General features: G+C 40.6%; 1 protein-coding gene across 5 annotated transcripts in view; it reads left to right on the top strand.

Annotated features, from left to right (window-relative positions):
- TSC22D2 (TSC22 domain family member 2) overlaps positions 1–14,760 on the top strand; it is a 57,790-nt gene extending 43,030 nt beyond the window's left edge. For 4 of the 5 annotated variants that reach the window (XR_016233250.1, XR_011388136.2, XR_011388135.2 and 1 more), the window contains 2 exons: positions 6,437–6,488; positions 7,400–9,100. Coding sequence is in view for 2 of the 5 variants with exons in the window: in XM_008266326.5 (XP_008264548.1) it covers positions 6,437–6,488; positions 7,400–7,654 (307 nt within the window). In the remaining 3 variants the exon portion in view is untranslated. Of the gene's footprint in view, positions 1–6,436; positions 6,489–7,399 lie in introns of all 5 variants that reach the window. The other variant, XM_008266325.5, reaches the window with a different exon arrangement.
- Positions 14,761–24,217: the final 9,457 nt, after the last annotated feature.

Genomic DNA, 24,217 nt, shown 5'->3' with positions numbered 1-24,217 from the left:
AAAATTGGCACTGTTTTACCCAAGTAGCCTTAATATTTCTGTCTACATTACAACAGATAAGGAAAGCTCATAAAGAGGTTTTGTTTTGTTTTTAATATGACATCAAATTAGATTTCCCATTGCCTTCACTGATTCTGCCTTCTGAAGTCAGTGGTTCTTAGCTGCCCTCTTGTCTTTACAGCAAAGTTGCAAGTAATGTCTGTGATAAAAATAAGGAGACCTGGGAGGAAAAGCTGTGGTGGGAGCCTGTTGGGATGAGGCAGTCTGAGCAGCATGGAAAGCCAACCCGTATTAGGGTAGCACTGACCTGTCTCGCTACAGCATGATGTTTTAAGTGGATTTCCTTTTCCTGTGAAGTGTGATTGTAATTCGCCTTATTTAAATACTAAATTAAGCTCTTTTTGGTTCTTTGGGGCAGTGACTTCAGTAAATAAAAATTTATCATAAAATTTTATATAGTCTGTATCTTTCCACAGTTTTACATTTCTATTCATTCCCTCCATATCCACAACTTTTAATTCTTCTGTAAATATTATTCAAGGTTTGATTTTATTCTAAAAGAGTTTCCACAGTAAAGAGAATCTTTTTTAAAAAATCTTCCTTTAACTTCAGTTAGCCATTCAGTTTACTGTAGTGGAAGTTGAAAAAATACGAGTCTAAGCACTTCATTTTCCTCATGTTTCTATGGCAGTGATTATAACACTTGGTTTAAATCTCACTTATTTTAGCTTGTGTGTGTGTGTGTGTGTGTGTGTTTGAGACACCCTTAATATGAAGTATCTGATTTTTAGAGTATAACCATTATGAGGAACTGAGGAACCTCATACTTCTCTCTCTCTCTCTCTCTCTCTCTCTCTCTCTCTCTCTCTCTCTCACACACACACACACACACACATTATATTGAGAGTCCAAAAAAAGACAAGAAGCCTTCCCTTAGAGAGCTTAAGTTCAGAAACTGCTTAACTATCAAAATGTTACATGGTAAATATAATAATAAAAAGGAAAGCAAAGTAAAACATTTAAGCGAGGGAGAGTTATTCAGTGTTTGAGTTTATCTTTCTCTTTTTTTTTATTTATTTGACAGGTAGAGTTACAGACAGTGAGAGAGAGGGAGACAAAGAGAAAGGTCTTCCTTCTGTTGGTTCACTCCCCAAATGGCCACTACGGCCGGCACTGTGCTGATCCAAAGCCAGGAGCCAGGTGCTTCTTCCTGGTCTCCCATGCGAGTGCATCCTCCTCTGCCCTCCTGGGCCACAGCAGAGTGGACTGGAAGAGGAGCAACTGGGACTAGAACCCGGCACCCATATGGGATGCTGGCGCCGCAGGCAGAGGATTAACCAAGTGAGCCACAGCGCCGGCCCCTATCTTTCTCATTTTAAAAGAGCAAAACACCATGCCGACTTTGAACACAATAGAAAACCCCCTGCTACCCTCCATGAAACAGTATTTTTAGACCATGTTTGCTTAGGACTACCATATTAGTATCTTGATTATCAAACTGACCGTTTAAAGTACTGATTCTCAATCTTCAGTTTCTATCAGAAATCACTTGAAGATCATACTAAAATAGATTATCTTGCCCCATCCCAAGTGTGTCCAAATACTTCCTTTTAAAAAAAAATTATTTGAAAGACAAAGCGACAGAAAGAGAGAGAGACAGATCTTTCACCTGCTGATTCACTCCCTAAATAGCTGAAACAGGTGGAGCTGGGCCAGGCCGAAGCCAGGGGCCAAGAACTTCATCTGGGTCTCCCATGTGGGTGATAAGAGCCTATGCACTTGGGCGGTTGTGTGCCTCCTTCCTATGCACATTAGCAGAGATCCAGATGGGAAGCAGAATAGCTGGGATAGCCACCCCAACGTGGAACGCTGGCTTTGCAGGCAGCAACTTCACCCGCTTTACCACACCCAGGCCCCAAAATAGTTCCATTTCTAACAAGTACCTTGGTGATGCTGATTGATGCTCCTGGTCCAAGGACTATAATTTTAAAATGACCGATTTGTGCAAATTCAAAATATTTGAATGGTTTTCTCATATAAGCCATTACTTGATGCAGATTACCACTATACTCCAGAAGTTTTCTATTTAAAAAAATTGATGCAGATCGAGTTTATCTTTATGGATTTGAGCCCCTGTCAGCACTGTTTGCTCGCTCGCTCGCTCTCTTTTTTTTTTTTTTTTTTTTTTTTTTTTTTTGACAGGCAGAGTGGACAGAGAGACAGAGAGAAAGGTCTTCCTTTGCTGTTGGTTCACCCTCCAATGGCCGCTGCGGCCTGCATGCTGCAGCCAGCGCACCGCGCCTATCCGAAGGCAGGAGCCAGGTACTTATCCTGGTCTCCCATGGGGTGCAGGGCCCAAGCACCTGGGCCATCCTCTACTGCACTCCCGGGCCACAGTAGAGAGCTGGCCTGCAAGAGGGGCAACCGGGACAGAATCCGGCACCCCTACCAGGACTAGAACCCGGTGTGCCGGTGCCACAAGGCGGAGGATTAGCCTATTGAGCCCTGGCGCCGGCCAGCACTGTTTGCTCTTTTACCAGAGTGAAACAGATAGGAAACCGCCCTCAAAATGCTCCATCAGAATCATTAGGGGTAGTATAATAGTAAAAGAAATTACTATCAGGTATTGAGTGCTCAGTGTGCCAGCAAGCACACTATTATTTTTTTAAAAGATTTATTTGTTAGGGAGTGAACCAGCAGATGGAAGACTTCCCTCTCTCTCTTCATCTCTCTCCCCTTTCTCCCCCCTCTCTTTATTAGAGAAGCAGAGGCAAGGTCGGGGGGAGGGCATCTTCCATGCTCTGGTTCACTCCCCAAATGGTCGCAGTGACAGGAGCTGGGCTGATCTGAAGCCAGGAGCCAGGAGCTTGGGTTATCTGCTGCTGCTTTCTCAGGCCATAGCAGAGAACTGGATTGGAAGTGGAGAAGCCGGGACTTGAACCAGCGCCCATATAGGATGCTTGCACTGCAGGCATCGGCTTTACCAACTATGCCACAGCACCAGCCCCACACTGAGTACTATTTTACCTCACTTAATTCTTACAGGAATTTTATGAATTAGGGCATGTAACCCTTATTTTAGATTGAACTGCAGAGGGTTGCATATTTTCCCAGGATTCTTACAGAGGATATACGGAAGAGGCAGAATTTGCTGGTCTGCCCTCCTACACTATAAGTATGTGAATATCGGTGGGCCACAGGATGGTTAGGATAATTGGCTCTACCTTAGGAAATCGGAAGGGAGCACAGAAGAGAGGACACTGGATCATGATAAGTGATGAGTAAAAGATAGCCGGATGAATTGGATCTGTGAGCATTTCCAGCTGAGTGGGCAGTTTCTGAAACGCCAAGGAAACCTGCAAGAACATATGTTCCACAGATTGCTGAGTTATATAAGGCCATAACACAGTGAGCCAAAAGGAGTGTAAGAGGAAGAGAGACTATGTAGAGCAGAGGTCAAAGTTTTAAAAATAGAATTATGGGGTTTTTTTATTCATTCTTCTGTAACTGTAAGCCAGTGGTTCTCAAACCATGGTGTGGCTGCACAATCAGCATCGCCTGGGAACTTGTTAGAAATGCACTTTTCTGAAGCCCACCTCATACCTACTGAGTCAGAAACTTTGAAGTGGAGCCCAGCAGTCTGTTTTAGCAAGATCTCTAGATGAGTGCTGCATGCCAAAGTTTGAGTCCACTGCAATAGGTTATTGCATTGTTAAATAATAACTTCCAATAGTCACAAGTCATGATAGTAATAATAATTGTACCTCTAACTGATTGTTAGTATACAAAGCTCAACAGAATTTAAATAATAATAACTTTTTTTCTTTAAAGATTTATTTATCTATTTGAAAGGCAGAGTTACAGAGAGAGGCAGAAAGAGAGATGTTTTCCATTTGCTGGTTCACTCACCAGATGGCTGCAATGGCCAGAGCTGGGCATATCCAAAGCCAGGCGCTTCTTCCGGATCTCCCACGTAGGTGCAGGAGTCCAAGGACTTGGGGCCATCTTCTGCTGCTTTCCCAGGCACATTAGCAGGGAGCTGGATCGGAAGTGGAGCAGCCAGGACTCAAGCCAGCACCCATATGGGATGCTAGCACTGTAGGCGGGGGCTTCACCGGTTACGACACAGCACCAGCCCCAATAATACCTTTTAACAGGTGCATATCTTCAATACGATCCATTTATACCTTGCAAGCCTATTTCCTCTGTTACTGTACAGAGTCTGAGTTGGGACAGCAGTTTGTTAGATCAACATTAAATACTATTTCTTAGCTACAAGAATGATTCGGACATTTGCTGATCATTTTAAACCCCTTTAAGTTTTTTTTTTTTAGTTGCTTGTTGATATATAAAACTGTTTGTTAGCATTTAAACTATTCAGTTTAAACCAGATTTGTTAAAGGAATCAAAAGTCATGAAATAACTTAAAAGTGATTTAATCTTTCCGTAACAAAATAAAACAAAATACAATCTGGGATTCTCAAGCAAACAGTTATATAAATGCCTATCATTTTTGTTTTTCTGGCCAGATTGAAGTTGACATTTGTGGTAAATATATTTACATGGTATCTGTCACGGAGTTTTACATTAAGGCTTATGATTTATGTAGTTCTGTAGTTTATAGTTGCATGTAGTTATACTTTGCTTTACAGGGCTCTCTACAAACATTTAAAGTCCAACATGCATAAAGTACTTGTTAATGAGATGTATATCTTTTCCAGTTATTAGCTATACAGAGCCCCTTTTCATCTTAAAAATTGCAACAAGAGATGTAGTATGCTGTAATTAATGTGGTTCGTGCTCAAGTAAACAAATTTAGTGTTTGCCATCTATAATTCAGAATTTGAAGGATTTAGAATTGGAAAGTTCAATGAGGCATTGACACCAACTCCTTGATTTTACAAACGAGGAAACCAATGTCCAAGAAAGTTAAATAGATGATTTGCTGATGGACATACAGATAGTGAGTCGCAGAGCCAGGATTATGACCAGGTCTTCTCAGATTACACTATAAACGGCATAACTACATTGGACAGTAGATTTCTGAACCTCAATCTGATAGAACATTATGGGTTCATATCATCTAACTAAAATAGTCTTCAGCCATCTTAGAACCAGAATCTTCTCAGGATCTTTATGAAGAGTAGTAATATTTTGAATAAAAATTATTTAAAATTTTATATTGATACAATAAAGTACCAGATTTTTCTTTCCAAGAGTAATAAAAAGTTTTTCAAAATTTGTGAAAATAAGCCGGCGCCGTGGCTCAATAGGCTAATCCTCCACCTTGCGGCGCCGGCACACCGGGTTCTAGTCCCGGTCGGGGCGCCGGATTCTGTCCCGGTTGCCCCTCTTCCAGGCCAGCCCTCTGCTGTGGCCCGGGAGTGCAGTGGAGGATGGCCCAGGTGCTTGGGCCCTGCACCCCATGGGAGACCAGGAAAAGCACCTGGCTCCTGGCTCCTGCCATCGGATCAGCGCGGTGCGCCGGCTGCAGCGGCGGCCATTGGAGGGTGAACCAACGGCAAAAGGAAGACCTTTCTCTCTCTGTCTCTCTCTCTCACTGTCCACTCTGCCTGTCAAAAAAAAAATAAAAAAAAAAAAAAAAAAAAATTTGTGAAAATACCAAGAATAGGATATACATTCTTGTTACTGTCATTATTTAAGTTAGTACGTAGGAGAATATACATTTCCGAGGAGGACAATTCAGCATTCTGTGTCATTATCATATAAATGCTGAAGTGATATTTGAATTTGGAATGTACTTACTGCATAGAATACTTTAGATGATTTTCAGGAAAAACTGGTCTCAACCACCTACCTTATTAGGTGTTTTTTTCCAGCAAGTAACCTACAGTCCAAGCATATGGGTCTGCCAAAATGTTAAGCTTGTTAACCAACCCTGCCCAAAAGCCCTCTGAATCATTTTTAGAAACCAGTTCTACAAATTTAAAAATTAAGTGTTAAAATATAAAATGTATAGAAAATGATTATCTCAGATTTAACGCAATAAGTAATCACTGGGATTTCCACATGAAAGGCAATTAGAATTTATAGTTAGTTAATGAAATTTAAAAGATAAGGACAGTACAGCTCATTCAAAATGTGTCCTTTTAAGACCATTTAAAATTGAGAACTGAGAAGAATTAAAAATTACTTTTAAAGTAGCACTCGTATATGAATATATATACCATAGGCAAATTAGAACTGATGAAACTACAAAGTGTTTTGGAAAGTTATCTATTAATCAGACCTTCAAAATTTTTTAAATGGAACCTCTTATTAGTATTAAACTTCTGAGAATAGACTTTAATAAGCTATTTTAAAGTATTATATTTGGTTTTATGGAAAACACAAATGTCTTTTACATTATTTGAAGATTTCGAAGGATGGTTAAATTTTTTAGAATAATTTAATGAAATATTCTAATTTTTTCCAGTGCATCTGGGGGAGGTGTTGTAGCCATTGACAACAAAATAGAACAAGCAATGGTGAGTAAAAGTTTATAGTTCTGTCATTCATAAATTGTTGATTACATGAAGTCCTTGGTTTTTATCTATTCTAGGAAACCAACATCTAGGTTCTTGAAACCAAAGATGACCAAATTATACTTTTTGATAATGAGATTTGGTTGAAGATGGAAAAGACATTAAGAATTTTTAGTTTAGAAATACTACCATTTTAAAAAATCTCAATTTTTCATTAAGAGCTATTTGAGGGAAGACATACATAATTATGTTACCAAAATATTTTAGTATTCAAAATGGATTAGAGATAAGACTATTAGAGTGATAACTTGAGCTGAAAAATCTTTGTCATCTTTTGATCATTTCAGGTACTGTTTCATTCAGCTTTAGTAAGTAGACTTATTCCTGGTTCTGATTTCTGCTGTTATCAATTTTTATGTTCCCATAAATATATCCTGCTCATGGTATATAAAAAATTTTGATTAAAATTTATTAAAGCTGTGGATAAGCTATAAATGAAGATCATCAGCTTTGAACGATTTTTTTAATCCTAAGATTTTTAAAGTCAAAAATGGAAAGTCACTTTCTCTAAATCAGTGCTATGACTCGTATCAGACAGCTTTCCATTGGCATATTCCTTTGTCCTCTAGATCGAACATCTAAGCGTGTGATTTTAAACTTTTGAAAAAATATCAGAGCTTGTAATTGACAACTTAGCAGGCAAATATTTCTTGCAGTCATTCTAAACTTCAAAAGAAAATCCTGCTTTCCATAGGCCCAGTAAAGAAACGTTAAAACAAGAGCAAGAAAATTAATGTAAAAATACCTTACAAGCCACCAAGTAGGAAGCTAATAAACTCCACTTTTGTTTTCTTTTTCTTTTTTTTTTTTTTTCTTTTTTTTTTTTTTGACATTCCTAATTTTTTTTTCCACAGGACCTGGTGAAAAGCCATTTGATGTATGCAGTAAGAGAAGAAGTGGAAGTTCTAAAGGAACAAATAAAAGAATTAGTAGAAAGAAACTCTTTACTTGAACGGGAAAATGCACTGTTAAAATCTCTTTCCAACAATGATCAGTTATCCCAGCTCCCCGCCCAGCAGGCCAGTCCCGGTAGCACTTCTCAGCAGCAAGCGGCCATAGCACAGCCCTCGCAGCACCCTCCGCAGCAGCCGAATGTCTCCTCCGCATAAAGCTCTCTTAAGCCTCGCGAAGAAAAACTGAAAGCAACCTATCCTGTGTGCCACTGGTGTTCCTGCCACTTTATACGAAAGCAAGTAGCCGTGCTTTGGTTGTGTGTTTGGCCTTCTCAGTATTAGACAATCATTCTGCAGGAGCTTTCCTCTCTCTGAGATGTCATGCAGCGCTGTTGATGTCCAGTTCTATGTCATCAGTCCACAAGGAGAATGATAGATGGGGTTTATTAAAGCGAGCAAAGTCTGCATTTTACCTGGTGCGCATGAGTGGGATCTTTAAGAGTTTCGGTGGCTCTCCCATGTTTCCTATTACCCATGGATTTACCCTGAGCCTTCCTCTCACATTATAAATAACAGTTTATCCAGAGAGCCACTTTCTTTCAATATCAGTAACATTTGCCTACGTAAGTTTTCATTTATTTGTGTTTTATTTATTACAGGGCTGCTATTTTCATAATGTACATGAACAGTGTCACAGAACTTTTTTAATTTTTTTGAATAATTATAAGTATCAGTAAAGGAATTGAAAGACAGGATTGCATTTAATAGATAAACCGTTTAGGCAATAATTGAACAAAAGAATCCTGGCATATTTCTAACACTAATGGCAATTTACCTTTGGTATTTATTTCCAGTAGTAAAGACCCAGCTTGAATGTAAATTTTGTATAGTGTAAGTATGAAGAACATAGTGCAACTGTACAGGTAGCCACCAGTTATTGTGATATAATAAATAATTGGGCTATTTTGATGAAGAAAACTTTGTTCATTTGTTTCTACTTTCTAATAGAGAAATTGCCACGATTCCTCTGCTTTTCAACATTTCGTATGACTTTTTTTTTCGGGTGGGAAATAAAAAGCTGTGAAATTGTTCAACCTACTTTGTAACCAAAGAAGCAAAGCTGTGTAATGGAGTTTTTTTTTTTTTTTATAATGCACATTCTTTATGTATTTTTATTTAGTGTTTTCTTGGTCACAATTTCTTTGCTGTCTAGCATGATCTGCATGACTATAATCTTTGAACCACTCTCGTACCTCATGTTTTTATCCAGCACTCTTATTGTAATATGTACTAGTCTGTGAACAATGTCAAATAAAAAGAGCGAACAGGTAGTATGGTGGAGCTGAGCTAGTGTGCAATACACTAGTTGTAAAAAAAAAAAAATGAAGTGAGCCATCTTTTGTTCATTTAAAATGGTGTTTCGAATTTCGTATGCAGAAAACGTTTTGTTACATTGCAGATTTTAATGTATTTAATAAATGCAACATGCAGATTAAGTGCAGTGTATACTGAGTATTTAAATTAAAATGTACATTTCATAAATACAGTTTCAAGAGAAAGCATCATTTTGTGTATACTAACACGTTAAGTGTATGTCAGAAATTGATGTATAAATATATATTTTAACACATTTTCTGAAATTAAACTGCAGTTTTGTTGAAATATTTGGCTTCATATGTGTTCAGAATTTGACTAGGTTTGTATTTTCACAGTTCAAAATATTCCTTAAATGAAAACTTATGTTATTAATGACTTAATGATAGTTCTTGAACTTTCAAAAGTAAAATAATTTAAAGACTGCAAGAAAAGTGAGCAATATTTGTACTCAATTTCATATTATGTTGATGATATGAGTAGGAAATCCTTGTCTACCAAAACTTTTACTTGAATTCAGAAAGGTGCCTGTAGAAATTAACATGCTCTGTGTGTAGCCAGCTAGCTAATCAGGAGTTAAGGAGAACCAATTAGTTAGCTCTCCATGTTAAAAGCTGATAAGTGTTCTATGTTTGTTCGAAATAAAAACTTAACCATGGTAGCCGCAAACAAAAGGCATAAAATCAGGGTGTACATGGGATTGCCCAAATACTTTATATTCTAGTTGAGCTGCAGGAATGTAGTTCAGTGAACAAAATTTTAATGTTAATTAATGACACTAGAAATACTTAAAGGAACTAAACACAAGGCTGTGGAGTGCGATGCTAAGGAGGCCCCAGGAGGTGAGATACAGTGTGAGATCTTGCTGTCGGAATGGTGACCGGAAGTTCGCTGGATGTGCTGCTCTGTCACTGCCAGAGTGGAAGTTAATGCAGGTGGAGAAAAACTGAATCAGAAAAGATTGGAATTTTTGTGATAAGGTTTGATTCTGAGGATATAAAAACTCTATAAACATAAAGTAATATCAGTCACCGAGGAAGTGATTAATACGTTAAGGAATGCAGTTGTAACTAATGGCAGTTACTGCTACTTTTACATTTAAGAAAAATGATAGGAAAGGAAAGGAAACATGAGTAGCTCACAGAAGAAAGAATGGCAGTTCCTCACGTTTCAGCTCGTAGTAACCTGTGAACTGTGAACACTCTTCACGTGTAGTTGTCATTAAATAGGACAAGGTAGAAAGGCAGGCTTTCCTGTGTACTCTTAAAGTAACCTGGCAATATGTATCAAGAGCCTTAAATACTAATAAACTCCATTTCAGTGACATAAGAAGATACACTCAACTCATGGTGCAGTATTCAAAAATGCAAAATTATTGTAGTTCCTGTCCTCTGCTCTCCCATATTCCCTCCTTCCCTTGGAGCCCACACACCTGCTCCCCTCCCCAGAAAAACGCTGTGCTAGGAAGCTTTTGCATCCAGATTGACTCTCCTGAGGCACACCCCGCACTCCAGAGTCAGGAACACATTTAGAGTGAAAGCTGTTAACACTTCACAGCAACAGATACCTTGTATTTGGAAACAACAAGGGTTCCTCCAACTGATTGGTTTGTGTGTAACTTTCAGTTTTTCCTTGGAGACTTAGGGCCTCCTGCCCCAAATAGGTGGAGCAGTAGTTTTGATTGCAATGAGATGCCAATTTGAGAACACATACGAATGCCCATGTTTTGACATTGTCAGTGCAATGACCATAGGTGAGTTTCCATTTATTTAATTTAGGAAGTTTTCTGACTTAGTAATATCAATTATGATTTAAACCTGACTTTCCCTCCAAAGAAAACACATTTAAGTTAGTTCAAATGGGATTTTATAGCTTGACACACACAAAAGTAGGGAGTGGGAGGCACTAAGTATTCAGTTATTTTAACTCATAATGGTGAGTTAAAATTGGATTTATCCACTTTGATATCTAACTTTCTAAGCCAATTGTAAGTATTGATAAGAATGTTTTACAAGCAAGTCCCCAGCGATAGTGATCACTACTGTCATTATTTACAAAAATTCCCAAGGCAGCCATGATTGCTTGAGCTCCAAACTCTGGACCTTTTGAAAAAAATTAAAATTTTTTAATGTAAGATTAGAGTAACCAGAATACCTGTTCTTCATGGAAATTTATCTTTGTATAACTAGAAATAAAACCAATTCATTTTAAGATGATCTGAAATCACTTTTTTAAAGGAAGCTCTTTAGCTTAATGACAGGCATCTTTGTGGCAGGATTCTGTTCTCTTCAGTAATCCTGATAAAAGGACAAAGCCCAGCTCTCAAGATTCACAGTTTCATCCAGGATATATACAAGCCAACTAATACAACGCAGTAAGAATTGTGTGCTGTTAGACACACTCAAGGATGTATGGTTTGTCAGGGTGGGTTTCCTGAAAAAGGTGACACCCGAGGCTTGAAGGTCACAAGAGTTAGCCAAGGGGACGCGCATTACCAACACAAGAAAGACTTAAAGGAGAGAGAGAGCATGAACAGGTCTTACTGGCAGCTACGATCTCAAGGGAGACAGCCACGACTTCCCCATCAACCTTGGCAATCTGGCGTCTATTCAGAAAGTAAAAATGATTTTAAGAAGTTGGATGTTGTACTCAGTTCCAGTGCCAGATGGAAGATAGATTAGCAGGACTGAAAATGGAAGCTAAGAAATAATTGAGATACAACGATGATCCAGAAAAGAGATTGGGAACAGGCAGAGTTGCAGAGGCAATTTTGTGAAGCTCGGGAAGGAAGTCTCGTCTGTACCATTTCTCCCTCCACAAGGAAAAATCCACTCCCGGCATCAGGAGCCCTATTTTCTTGCCCCTTCAAGGAAAAAAAAAAAAAATCAAAGAGCCCCAACTCATCCTTGAAAGTGTGGGACAGTCTTTTTACTTCCCATAGTCAAATATTTCTAAGAAATCAAAGTGTTTCCTGTTAATGGAATTTCAAGAATTTAACCAGCGGGTAGGGGAACATAGAAGCGCTTTGGTGGTCGCTTTATGCCTCTGTAAATTCAGCCCTAAAGGTAAACTAAGTTGAATCCTTTTAGGGTGACGGGTCAGCACAGCTCCAAAGCCTTTCCCTGAGAGCTTTCCCTTGCTCCCTGGAAAGGATATGGGTTCTGGCCCCGCTGCAGATAATGACAGCCCAAGTCAGAAGAGGTTTTGTGAGGCTTTGACATAGGCCAATCTCAGCAGACTTGTTTCTTTATGAATTCCCTGCCTATGCAAAACTGGACCATTTTCTTCTAATTCCTTCTGCCTCAAGCCACCCACTAATATATGCTTCTCTTTTACAGCAATACTAATAGTTTACTACGTGGTAATATAGATTTACCTGTATTTACCCTTTTAGACATTCCAGGATACACCCCTGTCTCATTGTCAGTTCCAATTCACACGATTTCTATCCCAAGACCTGCTCTCTGAATGCATGTGTTCTCCTTGTGGATGGAAGGATTGCTATACGAGTGCTTGTATAGCTGTTCACCTAGTAGGGTACAATTAGTATGACCTGCTGTGTTCATAAATGAAAAAGGCTAAGTGAGGCACCATACAAAGCAAGTTAAAGTTCACAGACATCCTTGCTCTTTTTTTTTTTTTTTTAAACAATCATCAAGTAAAAAATAGTCTTTTGGGATTAGTAATACAAAAAAATAAGCTGATATTTTGCACTGGCACGGTCCACTTGATCACTGGATTTGTTCTACAAACCTGGCTGGTGAATGAGCTTTATTTTTCCTTCCCCACCTGAGAAACAGAATAGGCAGTCCAGGCCACCATCTAATGACATGGGACCAGAGTGTTTCCAGACCAAGACCTTGGCCTCAAAAGACAGCCCTTTGAAGGAAGGAAAGGAAAGGTACGCTAACTCAGATCATAAAAATAACTGAGTTTCAAAACAAGGCAATGCCACACTTTGATATGCCCCCACCCCCAAAAAAAGTTCAAATCACCTTTTCATTTCATTTTTTTGCATCCTTGCCTTATTTCCAGATAACTGCAAAGTACTCTCGGCCACTGCAATCCAAAATGTTTTCTAGATCACAGTCCTTGCTGTCATTTCATAGGCAAGCAGTGCATCTATAGATAGATCAGACCTGAGCGTGCAAGGGAATATTTTCTGTATCCTTGGAGAATAGCTAGTCTGTGTCTAATTCTACTTTTATTACACATATATACTTGATCAGGTTGCAGACTTGTATGGACAGAAAAAAATGTATAATTTTGTAAACTCCCAAAAGTGAAGTTTGTGAGAAATTTGAGTTGTATTTTTTCTTTTGTAGAGACACTGTTGAGATGGAATTCAGTTCTATTTCAGTTTTAGGTGCTGCACCCTATATACTAGATGTATGAGGATGGCAAGGTGACTGGAACTTGACTTGTGCCTGTTGTAAATGGAAAAGCTTGAGTGCTGTATCGTTGATTCAGAGTATATGTCATAGTTTGTAGACCTCATGTCATTTGTAAATGTAAGAGTCATATAAATCAACAGAAATATTGCCATTTCGTGTGAAACCTTTTGCCATTGCCAGGAAGCAATTTAAAATCACCAAAACACTTTACCATCAAACAGTACCTTTAGAAAGGGCAACTGAGCAAATCCTCTGCCCTCTTAATGGAGCCTGTGAGGCGTCCCCCGTAGAGGAGAAACTAATCTGAGAGAGGTGTTTACACATTTTTAATACTCTAAGTCTGTAGATAATGGAACGGATTTAAATCAAACTTACCTAGAATAGATGTTGTGTGTCGTGAATTATAGCATCTACCACCTCATAAACAACACTGTTGTAATCTTAGCTGACAAAATCAGCTCTCATTCAATGAATCAAGAATAACTCAGGTGCCTGATGCCAAAAAGAAGTCTCTAACAGAGCTGAGACTCCAGAAATAAACACAAATACACATTGAATAAATGGTATAAGTGACATTTCAAATCAGTAAGGAAAGAATTAATTCCTCAACAAACAGTATTAAGACAGCATCACCATTTGGGGAAGAAATTTATTCTGGCACAAAAATGAATTCCAGCTAGACTAGCAGTGAGTCTTCTGCTTTTTGATCACATATCCCTTATAGAAATTGAAAGCTGTAAAAACACATAGAAGCACATAGCTTTACAAATAAGTCACAACGATAACTGCTTCTCGGCCTTTTGGCTAAGATCAAGTATAGTACAAATAAGTCACAACAAGATGTTCAACCTCAGCAAAATCAGGAAATTTGCACATTTAGAACACAAGACATTATCTCAGGTCAAACTGGCAAACATTAAAAACATAAATCAAGATATGGCAAGGGTGCAGTAGAACAAGAATCCTATGTTGCTGGTAAGTGTACAAAAATTGGCATGGCCACTTTTAAAAGCAATTTGATAATATCTATGGAAATTCAAAATTCACATGCCCTGTGACCCAGTAATTTGAATTTTTAGTATATACCCCAAAGAAACACCTATGTCCATAAAGCAGATAGTTCAGTGACGTCAGTTGCACCTTTGCTTGTAAGATATGAAAAAGCAAAATACCCATAAAAGATAGGGAATATGGTATACACTATATGATATTAGATGATGAAGAATGTACTGACACGGGCAGCTCTCCAGGACACAATGTTAAGTATTAAAAGTTTCCAGGAAAAAAAAAAAAGGACCATACATAAGATACCATTGGTGTTCAATCACATGCTACGCACATTCAAACACATACAAATACTGTATATTGTACTTCTTAAGTACATGTTCATGTATTATATAAATATAGAGAGACGTTCTGAAAGGATACTAACCAAACAGTTAACAATAGTTTGGTGGCGTGCATAGCTTTACCTGTAATGTTTGATGTTTTTGAATATGCATTCATATATTGTTTGTGTAATGACAAATTAATAAATTAGAAATAAAATAAAAATAGAAGGTGTTTTCTTGTTGTCTGCTGCTAATATCTCGCCTGTTCTGGCTCTCATCATTCTCAACTTTCTGTCCTTAGGAATTTTTTTTTAATTTTATTTATTTGAAACACAGACAAATAGAGAAGCTCTCTTTCACTGGACTGAACCAAGGCTGAAGCCCGGAGCTGGGAACTCAGTCCAAGTCTAGTGTATGACGGCAAGAACCCAGTTAGCTGAGCCGTCCTCACTGCCTTCCAAGGGTCTGCATTAGCAGGAAGCTGGAGTCAGGAGCCGCAGCCAGGAATCAAACCCAGGCGCTGGGATGTGGGACACAGGCGTCTCTTCCGCTAGGCCAGCCACCTGCTCCACGAATGCTTTCCGTCCATCCTCCCTTTCTCCTGCCTTGCCCTCTCCTGTGGCTTCATCTCAGCACTTCCAGAGGCTCAAGGAATGGATGGTAAAGCAATAGGTAGCCCTCTTGTCCTAACGGAGATACAGTTCCTCTGCTTGGTTTTCAGCTACCTCCTCCTCCTGCCCACTTCTCCCCCTCCCATTCACCACTTACCATAACACAGACTGGATTTGGCTTCCCCTGAGCTGTGGAACGGTCCTTGTCAGGGTCACCAGTGACCACTTTGCTGCTAGTTCCAGCTCATACGTTTCCATTTTTTACCTTTTTGATCTATTTAATCTGTTTTTACTATCATTTGATTAGGAGACAGTTTTTTATTTTCTTCCTTTTCATTTTTTACAGGTTTCCCATCTAAGAAATATATAGCTGAATTTTAAAATTGTTAACACAATCTGTCTTATAGTAGATGAATTTAATCATTTCCATTGATTCCCATTACTGGAAGATCTGTGTGTATTTCTACCTGTTTATTTTGTGTTTTCCCCTTCAAATGCTTTCTAGATTCTTTCCCCAGTTCTCTTTTTCTGACTTTTATTCAATGGATTATTTTCTTTTTCAGGTTTCACTACTCATTTGGGGGAAGTTATGCATTCCAGGTGCATTCTTCCAGTGGTTACCTTATGATCTTGTTTTTTCATTTTTTTGGTGGAAATTTTCAACCTTATGCAAAGTACTGTAAAGAGTAGAATGAATTCCCAGTTGCTTGTCACACAGCTCATTCCCACCCATTTTCCCCAGAAGCCTCTGGGTTGTTCTGAAGAAAATTCCAGATAGATTTCATCCATATACTTTTTATGTGTCTCTAAAAGACAAGGATTCTTAAAATAATAATAAGAGCCATAAGAGCATAATCCCAACTCGAAATCAACAATTCCATAATACCACTAACAATCTAGTCAATGTCTACATTTACCTGCTAGTTTTTTGTTGTTGTTGTTTTTGTTTTTTTTTTTTTGTTTTTTTTTTTTTTTGGTATTGATTTGAACCTGGATCAAAGTAAGCTCCAGACATGGAAACTGGTTGGCTTCTGAGTCTCTCTATCCCTTGAAATTCTAAATCTCTGGATTGTGTGTCCCGTAACTTTTCCCAAAGTCTGAGTTCCCCTGATTGCATTCTATAGAATCCTTTGTCCCTTGTGTTTTCTAAAAATTAGATCTAGATGCTTAATCAGATTTGGGTCCACATTTGTCGAAAGTCCTAAGTGGTATTTACTTATACTTCTATCAGGTATCATGTGGTTGTCTCTATGTTGTGATGCTGGCAGAACTGACTGTTGCTTCCTGGACACATTAGCCTGTTGTTGGTTCTGTTATTCCCTTCCCCTCATTCACTGGTGAGATTCTTCTCCAAAGAGGAACTTAACCCGTATGAGGTACCCATGATACAGTTCAGATATGAAAGGTCAGGACTGAATCCTTTCCTTTTATTTCTCAATTTTCAAAATAATAAATTGAGTACCTAGAAAGGGCCAAATGTGGGGGAATAAGGAGTGGTTGAGAAAGTCTTAGCCTGGTGTTTCGTTCTAGGAAGAAGGAGGAGAGAGCGCCCGTACTGAGTATAGGATGCTGTAATGGCGATGTTGGTAGGGAGAAGTCAGGCAACAACAGCAAAAAATGTTAATGACCGGAAATGCAGACCTGAAGCTCTGTCTGTTTACTGCTGAGTCCCTGGAGTTCTTTCTGAGTCAAGAGTCCCTTGAGGGAATGGGGGTGGGGGCAGGAAGCCCTTATCTGGCAGAGTAGGGGCTGGTTCAGAAGAAACAGAGAGAAAAGCTGATCAGGGTGCCCTGAGGATCCAGGGAGCAAAGAATGACACACATGAGCAGTGGGCTTTTGTGTGCTCACGTCCTGCCCAAGGAAGACTGGACACACTCTCTTCACAAGCTGACGACAAGCCGGAAAGTCTACTAAGAAAGACAGCAGGGACATGCAGCATCACTCCTAGCGCAGGGCAGTGAAGATCCCTGGCACTGGAAACTATGTTAACCCATTGCTAACCACGTCTTGACTCTCCATGAAGACCAGTTTCTTGTTTTAAAAGGATTTCTTGATTGATTTGAAAGTCAGTGTTACAGAGTGAGAGGGTGAGCCAGAGAGAGCAAGTTTGCATCCATTTGGTCACTCCGCAGATGGCCTCAGTGGCCAGGGCTGAGCCAGGCCAAAGCCAGGAGCTCCTTCCAGGTCTCCCACGAGGGTAGCAGGGTCCCAAGCACTTGGGCCATCTTCTGCTGACTCTCCCAGGCCATTCAGGGAACTGGACTGGAAATGGAGCAGCCAGGACACAAACCAGCATTCATATGGGATGCCGGCCTTGCAGGTGGTGGCTTTACCCGCTATGCCACAGCGCCAGCCTCAAAGACCAGTGTCTTGATCAACCTTGCCGTCTTTCCCTGAACCTGAGAAAAGATTTCCGTGTTGGCAATTAGCCTGAGAACGTAAGGAGTTGGCACAAGAACCTAGGTCTGTAGCTTTCCTGGTAAGCACCCCTCTCCCCTGCTCCAGCCAGGTTAGTCTCCCTTTCTTCCCTCTCCTCTTCCCGGTGGTCTATTCTTTCTGAACCACTCACTGAGAAAAATTGAATAGGAGTCCCTTCACAGAAAGATCAGCCTCTTTTAACACAGGGCAGTTGCAGACTGCTCTGCCCTATTGTTCTCCACAGGGTGAGCAAGTGGAGACTTGGCCACGGCTGTGGAAATTCGCCAGCCCCTTGCTTCCAGCAACCTTGAGGTCCAAACCTGTAAGTGCCAGCTTTTCTGCTGACTTCAGCTTCCCCAGCCCAGCCCAGGTCAGCATTAGGTAATGGCGAGGATGACAGCTGACTCATCTGGGAATGCAGCCTCCCTGGGGGCTGTCTCAGCTCTGATAATCACAGCCCGAGAGGGAAGATGAGCTCAAACAAGCTTCTACCCCCTGGATAGTCAAGGATGGCCACCCAGGGTGAACGGTCCTAGTGGGAGGAAGAGCAGCAGCGGCAGGGTCTTCTGGCACTCTACAGCCTCGGGACTTGGGAGCAGAAGCGGGCCGTGGTGGACCATTGAAAGAGAAGCCCCCATGTTCCCTTTGACAACCGGAAAACTTCAAGTGCAGTCTAGAGCAAGGCCAGTTCCTGGGACCTGGGATGCATGCAATGAATGAGTGAAAGAGCGAGCAGTCACCCCTAAGTTACACACTCTTTATTCTTGAGTTTCCTGGTCTCTAAAGGTAGCCTGGGATAGGCAATCATAGGTTCCTGGTAATGACTAAACAGAATTAAATCTGCACCTCACGTACCCAGGACCTGCTGTAGTAAGCACACACTCACGCTTGCTCTAGCTTTTCCTGTTTACCTCTCTCCGGGAATCTACTTGAAACCTCAGTGGTATGTCTTCTGCTCATCACTTTTTGACCGGAAGATCTGCAAAAAGACTGGATGGCTTTTAAGCCCGGGAAATAGCTCCTCTGGTAATTCAGATGGCTTCGATAAGTCAGGCCACGTTGTTACTGCATGAGGTAGGTCTGCTGCCCATTGTACCCAACACAGTGCGTGATGCCGGTCTTTTGCAAAGAGGAAGACAGAAGCCGTGAGACTATGATTTGAATCTGTCTCTCAGGTCAGGGGTCGTGGGAAGCTTTGATGGATTAGAAACAAGAGAACTGGTATGCAGAAAGGCTGAGGGGCAAGTTCCCATCAGAGGGCTGTGGAATTAGGCCAACGGAGCACCATCTTGTCCTAAGAAGTTTTCCCAGGAAACAGGAACTTTGTTTTTTTTTTTTTTTAAAAAAAAGATTTATCTATTTATTTGAAAGTCAGAGTTATACAGAAAGAGGAGAGGCAGAGAGAGAGAGAGAGGTCTTCCATCTGCTGGTTCACTCCCCAGATGGTCCCAATGGCCGGAGCTGCGCCAATCCAAAGTTAGGAGCCAGGAATTTCTTCCGGGTCTCCCAAGTGGGTGCAGGGACCCAAGGACTTGGGCCATCTTCTACTGCTTTCCCAGGCCATGGCAGAGAGCTGGATCAGAAGTGGAGCAGCCGGGTCTCGAACCAGCGCCCATATGGGATGCCAGCAAGGCAGGTGGCGGTTTTACCTGCTATGCCACAGCGCCAGCCCCAGGAACTTTAAAAAAGTAATAGTTGGACCCATTGTTAAAGCATAAGATGGGTAACTTTCAGGAAAAGAATGGGGAAATATAACAAGAGGTTTTAGAGTTTGGTGTGTCAGGGCGAAACCTGTTAAAGGGGCAGTCCCGTGTCAACTTTTCCAAATAATTATGGTACCAAATCTGACAGTACTTATCCCGCTGCCATCCTATCTACTTAGACCCTCATAAGCACCCTAGTAAGAATGAGACTCCAGGCCCTGGGCCTCCCTGCGTCATGCTTTCCTCATCAATGTGCTTCAGCGGGTTAGAAGTCAAAAGGAAGACAAGACTCCTCTTCTGGAACAAATTGACTTGAAACTGTACTCCAGGTACTCCTCACCACGGATCCTTCTGCTTCATTCATGGAGGCGATGCTCTGATTCAGGAGATGGCCATCCGGGACGGGCAACATAAGAATATATGACACTGCACGCCTTGAAATAAAGGAAGTTAAGTCTCCACCCACAGACCTGAATCCATTTACTGCAGTTGGCACAGGGGATGGTGCTGATTAGTCATTGCAAGTGTGTATTTTCCTAATAAGTAGTACACATTAATTGAAAAATTTTGAGAGATCAGTTTTACTTCTTTAAAAAAGACAAAAATCTCCCCTCACAAATTGTTTTTCTCTGGGTGTAATTGAGACACACACACATTTTGTGGTTTGCTTTTAATTTTTAATATGAATGGGATCATACTGAACATCTTTCCCTCCAGCTTGCATGCTACAAATCTATACAGTAGTCACGGGCATCCTTCCATGATAAAGCATAGAGATTGTCTTTATTCTTTTAAATGGCTACCTACCATTGTATGGAAGTCATACTATGAAATTCCTCTATTAATGGACTTTCAAATGGCACTCAATTTGTCCCTAGAATCTAAACTGTTTCTCCGTGCATCTTTGTCTAGTTGGCTGAGAATTTCTTTAGAATAAGAATGGCCAACATTTCCTGAGTCCTTCGCTGTCACATCATGCAGTGAAACAAGAGCATGCATCAGCCATGAGAAGGTCATTCTCTGTGGAAAGCAGGGAATTGAGGGGCTGGCGTGTGGATTATTGGGTGAAGCTGCCACCTGCAGCACCCGCATCCCATATGGGAGTCCCAGCTGCTCCACTTCTGATCCAGCTGCCTGCTAATGCACCTGGAAAAGCAGCAGAAGATGGCCCAAGTGCTTGAGCCCCTCTCACCCATGCGGGAGACCAGGGTGATGCTCCTGGCTCCTGGCTTCAGCTTGGCCCAGTTCTAGAAGTTGCAACCATCTGGGGAGTGGAAGATCTTGCTGCCTCTGACTCTTTCTCTCTCTCTCTCTCTCTCTCTCTCTCTCTCTAGCTCTGCCTCTCAAATAAATAAATACATAAATCTTTGAAAAAAAATAAAAACAAAAGAGGAAGGAACTGGAGTTCACAATTAACACATACATTAGCATAGACATCCAGTTTCCTAGCTCAAAAACTGATTCCCTTTATCCTACTAATACTTTAATATTCCGATAACAAGATGGCAAAGAGCTGTGTTTCTTTTATTTGAACCCCTATCTTTGCATTGTGGTCCAAGAAGATGCATGGTATTATTTCAATTTTTTTCTGAGACTTGCTTTATGGCCTAGCATGTGGTCAACCCTAGAGAAAGTTCCATGCACTGGTGAGAAGAATGTGTATTCTGCAACTGCAGGATGGAAAGTTCTGTAGATATCTGTTAGGTCCATTTTGTCCATAATTTTGATTAACTCTGTTGTTTCCTTGCTGATTTTCTGTCTGATAAATCTGTCCGTTGCTGAAAGTGGGGTGTTAAAAGTCCCCCTTTACTATTGTATTTGAGTCTATGTCTCCCTTTAGATCCCTTAACATTACTTTTAAATAGCTAGGTGCCCTGTAATTAGGTATATGTACATTTATAATAGTTACATCTTCCTGTTGAATTGATCCCTTAATCATTGCAGCATCCTTCTTTATCTCTTGAAAGAGTTTTTGTCTTAAAGTCTACTTTGTGTGATATTAGGATGGCTATACCAGCTCTTTTTTGGTTTCTGTCAACATGCAATATCTTTTTTCATCCTTTCAGTTTCACTCTGTGTGCATCTTTGTTGGTGAAATTTGTTTCTTGCAGGCAGCAAATAGATGTGTGTGTGTGTGTGTGTGTTTTTAATCTATTCAGCCAGTCTGTGTCTTTTAATGGAGAGTTCAGGCATTTACATGCAAGGTGACTATTGATAAGTAATGACTTTACCTTTGCCATTTTTCCATAAATATTCCTATTGTTTACTTTGAATTTCCTTTGTACTTTTACTGGGAGATTTTATTCCTTACCTTCTTTCATAGTGATGACCATGTTTCTGTTTTTCTGTGTGCAGCACATCCTTAAGCATCTTTTGCAATGCTGGATGGATAGTAACAAATTCTTTCAATTTCTATTTGTTATGGAGATCTTTATTTCACCTTCATTCATCAATGAGAACTTTGCACGGTACAGTATTCTGAGTTGACAGTTTTTTTCTCTGACGACTTGGAATATATCTCACCATTCTCTCCCAGCCTGTAGGGTTTCTGAGGAGAAGTCCACTGTGAGACTAATTAGAGATTTTCTGAAAGTAATCTGGCATTTCTTTCATGCACATTTTAGAATCTTTTCTTTGTGTTTTACTGTGGAGAGTTTGATTACAATGTGTTGTGGTGAAGATATTTTCTGCTCATGTCTATTAAGAGTTATGTGTGCTTTTTGCACTTGGATGCCCCTTTCTCTAAATTATGGAAGTTTTCTATTATTATTTCACTAAAAAGGCCTTCTAACCCTTTCTATCTTTCTATACCTTCAGGAACTCCTAGAACCTGTATGTTGGGTTGTTTAATAGTATCCTGTAGATTCCCAACAGTGTTTTATGGTTTTCTAATTCCTCTTCTTGTTTTTTGTCTGACTGTAGAATTTCCTGTTATTTGTCTTCTAAGTCAGATATTCTTTCTTTTCCTTTACCAATTCCTTTGTTAATGCTTTCCACTGGATTCTTATTTATTCTATTGAATTCTTCATTTCCAAGATTTCATTTTGCTTTCTCTTTAAGATCTCAATTTCGTGGGAGAAATTTTCTTTCATTTCATGTACTGATTTCATTAGTCTGTGCATTTGCTTCTGATCGCTTCTAAGTAATCCTATGATCAAATTTTTTATAATTCTATTTCTGGCATTTCTTGAAACTCTCCATCTTCACAATCTCGTATTGAACTGTATTCTTTTGGGGACATTAAGTTGTGTTCCTTGTTCTTATTTCTTGAATTGGTGCATTTATTATTTGGCATTTGTGGAGATACTCATTGGTTTCTTTGGTTTTTTTTTTTGTTGTTGTTGTTGTTTGTTTGTTTGCTGTGGCAGCTTTTATCTTTAGACTATGTCTGTGTGGATTAGTGGAGTGTCTGCTTTCAGGGAATACCTAGAGGCATGTGGTCAGTGTGGCCAGGGAGCTCTATTCAATGATCCAGGGTGAATGGAGTGTTAAGGTGACACCAAATTGGGTGTGATAAATCTCCTTTTTTTTTTTTTTTTTCTTGACAGGCAGTGAGAGAGAGACAATGAGAGAGAGAGACAGAGAGAAAGGTCTTCCTTTTGCCATTGGTTCACCCTCCAATGACCACCGCGGCCGGCATGCTGCGGCCAGCGCACCGTGCTGATCTGATAACAGGAGCCAGGTACTTATCCTGGTCTCCCATGGGGTGCAGGGCCCAAGTACTTGGGCCATCCTCCACTGCACTCCCTGGCCACAGCAGAGAGCTGGCCTGGAAGAAGGGCAACCGGGACAGAATCCGGCGCCCTGACCAGGACTAGAATCTGGTGTGCCAGCGCTGCAAGGCGAAGGATTAGCCTAGTGAGCTGCAGCGCCGGCCTCCTTTTTTTTTTTTTAATGAGAAAAGAGTTTGTTCTATTGGCATAGACTCAGCTCATTTCCTCTCCTCAAAGTAGACCAGTGGCTGGTCACTAGCCCCAGTGGGTATAATATTCATTCGCACTTCAACAAGGACCACACCAAGGAGCTATGCAGTCCTCATTGTAAGCAGATTCCCCAGCAACTTCCCTCGCTGGGGAACCAGGGAGCCCTGAGCATGTGGCGCCTCCCACAGTGACTGCCCAAAGTCCCAGCCACACCCTGAGCTTTCCCACACAGCCTCAGTGTTTTCAAAGCCCTGCAGTCTCAGTGTTTTCACAGTCCTGGCACACACTCCTCCCACAGTCACAAGCACCCAACCCCCCATCAATTCTCCCCACCAGACTCAGGAGTCTCCACTCAGCTGGTTGCTGGGTGCAGACATGAGCTGGCACAGCTGTTACGTATGTACAAAATGGTGTCTGCTCTTTATTGGCTTGTTCCCAGGATGCTGTTGCAGTGTGACTGGGGAGAGAGAAACATGTCCCTCTTTCTTTTTTCTCCTCTGGTTTGGCAGGTACACTATCCCCAAAGGGGCTCCAAGTCAGGTTCCCTCTAGGCTCTTCCTGCAGCTTTATCACCAGTGGCTTGGGCTGCTGCAGTCTGGCTTACCTCTCTCCAAAGCTGGTGTGGAGGCTTTGGGCTGCTAGGGTCCTGATTTGTACGTGTCTACATTTTCCACGTAGGTCCACTGTGTCCCACTAATTTGCGTGGTTTCCTCTGCTGTTTTATCCCTAATTTTCCCTGAGCCTGTACTCTGCACTTTTTTTTAAACTATCTTCTAGACTCAAGCAGCAAGCTCCCTCCCTACTCCACCATCTAAATCCCCAATTGTTTTTTCAAAATGTTTATGTATTTTACATTCTCACTGAGAATTCCAGTTGTTCCACATTCCAGCTAGCACTTGGCATTGTCACCTTTAATTTTAGACTTCAAAGGAGTGTATTGAGCACGTGGAGCCTCCCACAGTGATTGCCCAAAGCCCCAGCCACACATTCACATTTCCCTAATAACTAATAATGTTAGCCTCTTT

Source organism: Oryctolagus cuniculus, chromosome 4 (assembly GCF_051225735.1).
Source record: "Oryctolagus cuniculus isolate XC-2025 breed Fujian yellow rabbit chromosome 4, ASM5122573v1, whole genome shotgun sequence".
Lineage (NCBI taxonomy): Eukaryota > Metazoa > Chordata > Mammalia > Lagomorpha > Leporidae > Oryctolagus > Oryctolagus cuniculus.
Note: the sequence above shows the minus strand (reverse complement) of the source record. Positions and strands in the feature narration are given on the sequence as shown.